At 41.1% G+C, this 10,584-nt stretch overlaps 1 protein-coding gene across 1 annotated transcript; it reads right to left on the bottom strand.

Moving 5' to 3' along the window:
* Positions 1-226: 226 nt before the first annotated feature.
* On the bottom strand, positions 227-10,238 carry GLRX (glutaredoxin). The gene is made up of 3 exons (XM_061622650.1): positions 9,899-10,238; positions 6,518-6,630; positions 227-2,400 (listed from the first exon to the last, which is right to left on the bottom strand). The coding sequence occupies exons 1-2, from the start codon at positions 10,103-10,105 to the stop codon at positions 6,520-6,522; spliced, it is 318 nt and encodes a 105-aa protein (XP_061478634.1). The 5' UTR covers positions 10,106-10,238; the 3' UTR covers positions 227-2,400; positions 6,518-6,519.
* Positions 10,239-10,584: the final 346 nt, after the last annotated feature.

Consider the following 10,584-nt stretch of genomic DNA (forward strand, 5'->3'; position numbering starts at 1 on the left):
TACACAAACATGCAGGGGAAGCAGCCCCTAGTATATATATATATGTATACTTGTAAAGCATCAAACAGAACCATAGAATTAAATGGCAAGAAACCACCCCTTATGCATGAAGTGAATTCTCTTTCTGCACAAGCATCCAAAACAGGACATGGCACACTTAATAAAAAGGAAGTCATGACTTGGGAGAAGTGTTGACTTTGCCACAGAAAATAACCCCAAACCCTGATTATGATACTGACATAATTGTTTTATTAAAGTGTTCAATTGTTTCAAGCAAAAATCAGCATTGGCTTTACATCCTTTTACAATTCTGGATGGCTGCCTTCCTAATGCCACATCCATACATCTATATGGTTAATGGAAGTGCAACCTTCTTCCACCCCAAACACCCAATATCTTTACACAAATTTTCATACTCATGGAGAAAAGAAAGTCAGATAGATAGATGCCTCTCATCCAGCCCCCCCCCCCAATATACTTTCCAAGCTGGGAGGTAGCAGCACTTAACCTTTTATTAATACATGTAGATCAAGGCATGTAAGGTACTACTTCTACTGTTTGTTTCTTGTTTTTCAAGGTGAGGCCCAATAATTAAAGCCCAAAACATAAAAGTTAGAGGCCCACATGATGAATCTGGGCTGGACTATACCACTTCAAACTGTAACTGGGGAAATAAATAGTGTGTGCTCTTATTTGGTAAACTGCTGTTGACTAATATTTCCTCCTTTACATACTAATTTTGTATGTACACAGTGCTAGAACCCCCAATGCCTAGAGCCACTGTGGCACTCTTAGACATGCCCATTCCTCCCAACGGTTAATTAAAATAGTAATAATAGAGGGTTTTTTACTCTTGTTTTTGTTGGAGGTGTTGCCTACTTTTTGTCTGCATTTTGTTTTGGGATGTATGTGTTTTGTCTCTTTTGGGGGGTTCTGAGCACTGTCAGTTCTTCTTCTGTGACATGGATATTTGGTGACACCCACAACAGTTTCTTACATTTCCAAATGCATCTCCAATGCCAAGAGGTTTGGGAGATCATTGCCATATAGAGTGGTGTGGTTTTTTTTAATGCAGGGAAATATTGGAACATAGGACTCATCACCTTGCTGGACAGTGCTGCTACAGACCACCACAGTATGTAGCATGCAGGTTGACCTACTGCAGCCCTTTAAAAGCTTTAAGTTCTGTCTCAGCTGTTGCATTCTGAGTAGTCAGTTAGTTAACTGAATTTTCTCAATTCCATCTCTATTACAAAAAGGCAACAAATTATTTCAGAAAGTAATTGTGACTATCAAGAGAACAGTTCTCAAATTGAAACATTATTAACTGTTACTGCTCAGGCATTGTACAGATGCCCTGCTAGATACATAACAATCTAGGACTCACTAGAAGCAAGAATGGTGAGGGGCAGCAAAGAAGCATGCTGAGTGATGTCACACAAGCAGCCCCCCCATATGGCCCCAAGGGACAGGAGAAAAGAGTCACAAAGGCATGGTTTAAGGTGGATCTATAACATGTAAGAGTGGCCCTAATTCTGAGGTAGGGATTGAAGATTCAGAAGGAAATGCCTTGGCCTGTACCACTGAAACCCCTTTTCTATACCAGATCACCCAAAAGGGATATACCTGAAGAAGGATTACCTGAAGATAACCTTCAAAAAAAATTAAAGGAGTGCAGGAAGCTGCTTTAGAGAGGCTGGGTGTGAGCAGATAAAAGGAAATGAATTTGTAAAAAGTGAAGACAGAAAAATGATGAAATATGGATATACCCATGAGAGGAGGGACTGAATGAAGCTGAAGACCTTGGTATTATAAGAAAGACAAGTGGGGCCTGCAAGAAAATGCTGAAGCATATTCTTCTATTCAGATTTCCAGACATTCCATTCCATTCCATTCCCTACAGGGTTTTTTTATTCCTGCTTTCCACTAGTCAATTGGGATTCTCTGCTCCACTGAGCACACTCAGTCCTCCTGGATATTTTGTGCCCCTCTCATTTAGGTTTTTTTTTTACTAAAAATTTGTTTCCCTGCAAACTCAGATTCTCCCAAAACCGCTAATGTCTCCTTCATGTGCAACACTCGGCGGACTGAGATTGCTATCAGTACATATATGATATAATAAAAATTCTCAATACAACTGAATTTATTCTACTGGATTGAGTCTTATCATTCCCACATTTACTAGCAGGGATGCAGACATACTAAAAAGTGCCAAAGTTTACAGCCACACGCTTAAAGAGTAAACAGACCCTCCCCCCCGTTACAGCTCTACAATGAAATGCACACTCAACAAAGCAACATAATAGATGTAGCAGGAAGCAAGAGGTAGGCGACTGCAATTTCATTTCCACATGGTTGTGTTGTAGCAAGAGGTAGTCCCAGCTCCAGTCCATCTCAGCTCTGAAAGTTTTAAAAAAGAAGTTATAAGCACAGGAAGATTTCCACAAAAGGAAGTTTGGCAACTACAAAGATCTAGAGCAGTACATTAGAAGACAGCTTGGTTTCAAAAATAAACCAACCACCACTTAGATAATACCGGACATGTAATGGTTATATGACAGCCCAAGAACATTAAGCCACCATTAACTACTCAGGTCTGTGTGAACTTATTCAGTCTTAACTCATATTTCTCTGCACACTGTGAACTGGTAGAGATTTTAGTAGTAGTGTCCCTCCCCTTCCTGCCATCCCCCAAGTGTGACTCAACTCCAATCCTGCTCAGCACAGGATTGCATTAAGAAATTCAATGCTCAGATGTGGGAGGGTGGGGGAGAGGGAAGGAACGCAAGAGGTTCTTAATAAGATCCATAAACCCCAGCCCTTGACACTCCAATTTTATCTGAGTGACCCCCAATACCCTTTAAAACAGCAGCTGAGGGAGGCTACACCCACTTGCACTGACTACCTGAACCCATCTGAAATGGTGAGGGAAGAGCTCCAAAGTTGCAGACTGCACAAGACTCTATGAGGGAAGGAAAGTTTTGCAGCTTCTTGATGTGTGACTAATGCCACTCTGATAAAGATAGAGGCTTGAAGGTCACATCCTCCACACCGTACATTTAAAGCACATTACTTCCCCCAAAGAATCCTGGAAACTGTAGTTTTCTAAGGGTTCTGGGAATTATAGTTACATTAGAGGTAAACTACAATTCCCAGGATTCTTTGGGGGAAACCATAACTGTTAAAAGAGAGAAAGACCTCAATGAATGACAGAAGAAACTCTTAAAATGGTTAAAGACAGAAAGAAAACAAAAGCAAAAGGAGAAAGAAACATGGTTAGAAATGCAACAATACAGTGCCTAGTATGTAAGGTCAAAGAACTATTACAATACTTATTGTGTAGAAATAGAAGAGGACAACAAAAAGGTAGAATAAGATCCCTTTTCCAGAAGATTAGAGAAATTAAAGGGAAATTTAAACCAAGAGTAGGGATGTTGAATAATCAATAAGGAAGCACACTGACTGACTGACACTGAGATGAAATAAAAGGAAGATGGAAGCAATACACTGAAGAACTCTATAAAAGAGATGCCAGGATGACAGATTGATTCATGGAGGAACCATATGATGAAGAACCAGAAATTTTAGAATGCGAGGTGAAAGCTGCTCTTAAAATACTTGGAAGAAACAAATCACCAGGAACAGATGGCATACCAATAGAGTTGCTACAAGCTGAGACTGAATCTGTCCATATTTTGACAAAAATTTGTCAAGAAATATGGAAAACTAAACAATGGCCCAATGGAAGCGTTCAATATACATCCCAATTCCAAAGAAAGGGGATCCCAGGGAATGAAGTAATCAGACTATTGCCTTAATAACCCATGCAAGTAAAGTAAAGCTCAAGATTCTACAGCAAAGGCTCTTACCATATATGGAGTGAGAAATGCCAGACATCCAAGCTGGATTTAGAAAGGGAAGAGGCACCAGAGATCATATCGCAAACATATATTGGACAATGGAACGGAGCAAGGAATTTCAGAAGAAAATCACCCATAGCTTTATTAGATTACAGCAAAGCCTTTGACTGTGTAGATCATGAAAAACTATGGAATGCTTTAAATGAAATGGGGGTGCCACAGCATCTGATTGTCCTGATGCGTAACCTATACTTTGGACAAGAGGCTGCCGTAAGGACAGAATATGGAGAAACCAATTGGTTCCCAATTGGAAAGGGTGTGAGACAGGGATGTATATTATCACCCTATTTGTTTGATCTATATGCAGAACATATCATATGGAAAGCGGGATTGGACCAAGATGAATGTGTGAGAATTGAAGGAGAAATATCAATAATTTAAGATATGAAGACAATAGCATACTACTAGCAGAAACCAGTAATGACTTGAAACGAATGCTGATGAGAGTTAAAGAGGAAAGCACAAAAGCAGGACTACAGCCTGAATGTCAAAAAGGCTCAAGTAATGACAACAGAAGATTTATGGAACTTTACAACGAGGACGTTGAACTTGTCAAGAACAATACCTTGGCACAGTCGTTAACCAAAATGGAGACAATAGCCAAGAAATCAGAAGAAAGCTAGGACTGGGGAGGGCAGCTAAAGCCAGGATCATTCAGACCATGGTATTCCCGATTTCTATGTATGGATGTGAAAGTTGGACAGTGAAGAAAGCGGATAAGAGAAACATCAACTCATTTGAAATGTGGTGTTGGAGGAGAGCTTTGCACATACAATGGCCTGCAAAAAAGACAAATAATTGGGTGTTAGAACAAATTAAATCAAAACTATCACTAGAAGTTAAAATAATGAAACTGAGGTTATCATACTTTGGACGCATAATGAGAAGACATGATTCACTAGAAAAGACAACAATGCTGGGAAAAACAGAAGGGAGTAGAAAAAGAAGAAGGCCAAACAAGAGATGGATTGATTCCATAAAGGAAACCACAGACCTAAACTTACAAGATCTGAACAGGGTGGCTCATGACAGATGCTATTGGAGGTAGCTGATTCATAGGGTCGCCATAAGTCGTAATCGACTTGAAGGCACATAACAACAACAATAACTGTTTAAAGTGGTATTAATGTGCTTTATATGTACGGTGTGGATGTAAATGCAGCTTGCACTGTGGAGATGACTACAAAACAGTTGGCTAGGAATGGCACTTCTCCTGTGGCACAGGGTTAGCGTTAGCCACCTGTAGCTAACTTGGAGGGTGAAGGAACTGCTCTGTGGGAATGAGAAAAGTTAACACAATCTGCTGGATCCATTGATCTGAAATAACAGAACTGAACAGCTCCTTTCCCAAGCCAGGCTCCAAGACAGAGGGACACAGACAATAGCCCTGAGAGGGAGTGACCTCTGAAAGCAGCAGTTCATTTCCAGAGATAAGGCATTTGAAAAACCCTGCAGGTTTCCAACCCTATAATTTCAAGCATCTGGGCCTTTAGTACATCTGTGCACCTAGTCTAGAATAAATATTTTGTTTTTCGTTATATATGCCAAAGACCTATTTCTCTTTTGGGCAGTCTTCAGCTAGTACAAGCCAATAAATGGACTGCCTTACAATATCTAGCCATAGGCAATATGCTACCAAGCCTCATTTCTCTTAATTTGAAACAGTGTAAGATATCAACAAATGATTTTGCCATTTTTAAGCTGCCTCATTATTCCTGCAGACAGATGCATTCTTCCATACACTTTTAAAAGATTTTTGAAGCACACTTTTCTTTTTTAAAAACGTTTCTGTGAAGATCAGGAACCAATGAGAGCAAGATGCCAGGGATTTATATATAGCATAGCAAGGATAGGGAACCAGCACCCCTCCAGATGTTGTTGGATTCCAGCTCCCATCAGCTCAGCCAGCATAGCCAGGGCCCAGGAAGAATGGCAGCTGTACATCAACAATACCTGGCAGGCAACTGTCTTCCCATTTCTGTAATACAGACTTGCATGCAGCTACATGGGTGAAGCTCCATGTTTGTGGAAGCAGCCACTCACATGCTGCTGCTCTGTGTGCGGGGCATTATCTGGCACCCACTTGAGCTATGTGAGCCTTTTCCAACCTGGTGCCCTCCTGATGTTTTACACTTCAACCCCAGCCAGCATGGCCAACAACATTATGGTTTCCCTAGAGACAAACTCATTGTATTAAATACACAGCATGCAGCTGCATACTTTTATTTTCCTTAAAACTAAGCATGGGGGAATTGTAATTGGTACTGCAATACATGAGGATGTTTAAACATTCCCTTACCCACTAGGATCATGACAAAGATCTCCCTTCTGGCACAGCAATTAGCTTTATTAAAAAGCTCCCCTTGGTGCCAACTAAAGCTAATTGAGTGCAATCATGGCATGGGAGGGAAGGTTTAGATCTCCCCTCTGTACATGTTGTCCGATGACAAATTCCCCCTCAGTGCTTAGTACTAAGCAAAACACCAGACATAGCTGCACGTTACATACTTAATGTAACATGTCATTTGGCTCTGAGAACCGTATCTATGTCTCTTGCTTGTTCTCAAGTTGGCTGGATGGTATGTGTGAATGCTTACCTTCACAAGGCCCCAATTTTTTCTAAAGTGGGTTTGAGTTTTCCACTCCTGTGTAGGGCGTCCAGCTCTGAAAAGCCACCTATACATTTTTCTCCAATGAAGACACGAGGGACCTAGAGAAAGAGGACCATGTTGTTAATTAGGGTTACTCAGCAGATAAAAACATTTTAGAAGTACCGTCTCCTAGGGAGGTAGGAACTCAAAGCAAGTGTATACAAACATGAAACAAGGAAGGTGAGAGAGAGGGATAGGGTAGTGGCTTACTACATAGTAAGAAGTCATGTGAATAGGATTGCTAGGTACAAACATGGAGACTTTTCCCCATCACTTTGGGTGCTTGGTAGTCATGAGAGTACATAATGGTGGCATTACTTGCCCAACTGCTCCAACAATTTCTTCTTCAATCTTTTGCTCCTCCCTGCTGTGGGGCATTAAGTGGCTACAGCAGAGAAAATGGCAATGAAATAATGGAACAACAGTAGGGTAGAAGCCCCACAGAGTCTTGCTTGCTCCTGGCATCTTGCTGGCAACAAAGGTACATTCTTGCTTACCCTGAAACTTAAAGCAATACTACACATGGCTCATCTCTTCAGCATGCAGAAAAGAGTGTTGTAACAAGATCTGAGGGCTCTACTATTAAGATCTTCTGCACATAAAAAAAGTTCAACTGCAGGTGTGTTTTACCCTCCCTAGAATTAGCTTATCCACTATTGCAGAGGTGACTATGTCATAGGTCTCAAACTTCATCACCCATACTTGCCTAACACCTTGTGCCAAGGAGGAAGTGCCTTCCCACCACAACAGATTTTTATTGCAGCTTGCAAGGTCTCCTTTAAGGTCCCAGTCTAGAACATTTTTGAAGGCCACAAACATTATAAACTAGCCAGCCAAGAAAAGACACAGGGCTTATCCACATGGAGCATAACTTCGTGCTAAAGGTGCTGTTTTTACCTCCGTTTTCTGTTTGCATCTTCTACAGTAAGGCCAGCTGCAAACACTGTGTTTTCTAGTCACACTTGAGGGGAAGCATCAATCACACAGTTTCCTAAAGACCACGCCTTCTAATTTAATATTTCCACACTCTCTGTTTACCTGGCAACCGAGCATGCTCAATTTGTTCTACTACTAAGTTTCATTAAAAAAAACCCCGGAAGTATGATTATTTGTATTTTCATTGGTACAATACAGATGAAATACAAACTTTGCTTGAGCAGTGTTATGCTTTTGTGCACAAGTTAGGGGGGGAAATAAAATAAAGGCAACCAATACTCAGAGGCATACTGTGGGATACTCTACATATCTAGAGGTAATATATACCCATCATGAGTCCTAGCCATTGAAAGTCTTATCTATAAAATGGTCTAATCCCTTTAAAAAAATCATTCAAGTTATTAGCCATTTTATGATAGCACAGCTATATGCTATGAGAAACAGTACTTCCTTTTGTGTATCCTGAATCTTCCAGAATTCAGCTTCACTGGGTTTCCTTGGATCCTTGTATTATAAGAGCGGGATAAAAACTTCTCTCTATCCTCTTTCTTCACACTATGGTTAATTTTATACATCTTTACTATGCCCCAATTTACGCACTTTTTTCTAAGTAAAAAAAACCACTCAAACCTTGAAACCTTTCCTCATAGGGAAGTTGCTCCAGCCCCTTTATCATTTTGGTCCCCTTTTTTAAAAAACCCACCTTTTTTCCAGTTTGAGGTAAAGTGACCAGAACTGTACACAGTATACCTAGTTGCAGTATAGATTTGTACAGAGTTATTACATGCCTGTACCTTTAACATGCAGTAATTTAATAGGCACAGCTATTTCTTTGGTTTACGTCCATCACGCGGAAAGCAAAAGCAAAACTTTTTATCCATTAAGTTTCTGCAGTTCAGGCAGCCATTAGACACAAAGGCAGAGCCAATAAAAACTTGGGAAACCCAACAATACTGTGTCAAATATCATCAGGATGGACACATCACACACTTTGCTTTGTCATTACCACAGGTGTGGCTTGCCCATGGTCCTCCAGAAGCTGTTGGACTTCTAGTCCCCATCAGCTTCAGCCAGCATAGTCAACGGTCAGTGATAATTTGAGTTGGAGTCTAGAAGGAACTAGTGGGCCACTTGTTAGCCACACTTACATGGCCCAATTTAGAACTTTGAGTTCCCTAAAGTGTCCCTGGCTCCAGACATGTTGCTCATCCTGAGAAGCTTTGAGGAAGCAGTCGTGTTAGTTTCACGGAGTCAATAACTGGAGCTGGAAAGACAGACTTTCTGGCTTTGCTATTACATAATGAGAATGAACTTGTTACAGGATGACTTATACTATCATTACCACATGGAAATAGTACAAGGTTCTACAGAAGTGATCTAGAAAGCTGTTGGCCCAGTTCACCTCTGCAGGACTTGGTTTTAAGCACTTAGAAATGCTAAAGTATTTCAAAATCTCTACTTCTGTGCTTACTAGTCATGGTTCAGAAGGCTCAGGTCTGTAACGCCCCCATCATGCAGGGCAAGGGAGAAGATTAATTGTGTCTTACAAAAAGATTCTCTCACACTGAAGAACTCCAGAAACTGTTCCAGAGGATCATTGCTGGGAAGTGGTGATGCATCCTAAGCATCCAGTCTCATGTTACATTTGCAGCCATTTAGAAACATGCATGTATACACATATCTTGAAAAAAGTCAAGAGGCCCAATCAGGAACTGTTAAATGAAAATAAGTGGAGCAGTGCAGTATAGTGGTTAGCTTTTTAGCTTGATAGCCTCCCTGAAAGAAGAGCAGAATACAGTTGTACTAGATAAGGAGTTTTCTGCAAATACAATGTAGGGCCACTTCACACACACCCAGCTTTGTTTCTATCCTCCCCTCCCCTCAAGGAGCTTGAGGAAGCGCACATGATTTCTCCCTCCCCTACAGGAGTCACACAACAGTCCTGTGGGGTAGCAACTATAAAAAGCCCTACTGGATCGGACCAAAAGCCTAAGTAGTCCAGTATCTGTTTCCCACAGCGACTGGCTCAAGCGGGGAGAGGTGTGAACTCGGGATACCCTCAATCCTCTCATCGTTACACCATGCAACGCTCAGGCCAACTATATCCAAAACACAGATATTACTTGCTACATAAGAGAGTCCGAGAGACAACATCTGAATCTTTCGCGCGGGACTTTTCTACAGGATGGCAATTTCCTTATCCACACATAGTTACCAACTTTCAAATGTTAGAGACCATATGCTTTCCTCTGTGATATTACCGGAAAGAAGTCACTTCACGAGGTAAGGTGAAATAGAGAAGTCTTTTTACAAGACTTAGAAAGTCGAAAAAAGTCTTACTCGAGCGCGCGCCCCCTCCGCAATATTGCTTTTATTTCAAAGGACACTTACTGTTCTAGCACCCGTTATCTCCAGAAGATAGTCCTGAATAGCAGCCATGTCGCGTTGGGTTGCGAGGTCAACGATTTCGAGATGCCCGGGCTTGAGGTTCAATTCTTCCAGAAGCTCAATTGCCTTGCGACAGTAAGGACAGGTTTTCTTCGCGAAGACAACCACTTTATTTGGTGCAAGTTTGCTGTTTACAAACTGCTGAGCCATTGTAGAGACCGAATCGCCCCTTAGAGACGCCCACAAGTGAAACGCTTACAACAGCTTGGACCAAGAATATACAGCCGTTGCTACAATTGCGCTACGAGCTCAAGCTTTTATGAACCACAAGCTTCGTCCCTCCTTTAAGTGCCAACCCACACCCTGTAGGAGGAGTTAGTTTTTCCTCCTCCGCTTATCTAATTCTTGCTTTTTAAACAGATAAAGGACGGCGAACTGTCGCATAGTCGAAACAGAAATCTATTTCTTATATAGGCTGAGTGAGGAATAATTTGCTCACAGGCTCTTAGTCCACTGGACTAGGATTGTTTGCTGCATAATATTTGCATTAGCTTTATGCTTTTTATATCAGAGTCTTTGCTGCAGCAATCTTAAACATGCTTGTGGATGCCTAGTTTGCTGTGGGATTGAAGGACAGGGGATAAATCTCTATAATCAATAGGACAGAATAAATAAATATGTTTGGTCTA

The sequence above is a fragment of the Rhineura floridana genome, chromosome 1, assembly GCF_030035675.1.
Source record: "Rhineura floridana isolate rRhiFlo1 chromosome 1, rRhiFlo1.hap2, whole genome shotgun sequence".
NCBI lineage: Eukaryota > Metazoa > Chordata > Lepidosauria > Squamata > Rhineuridae > Rhineura > Rhineura floridana.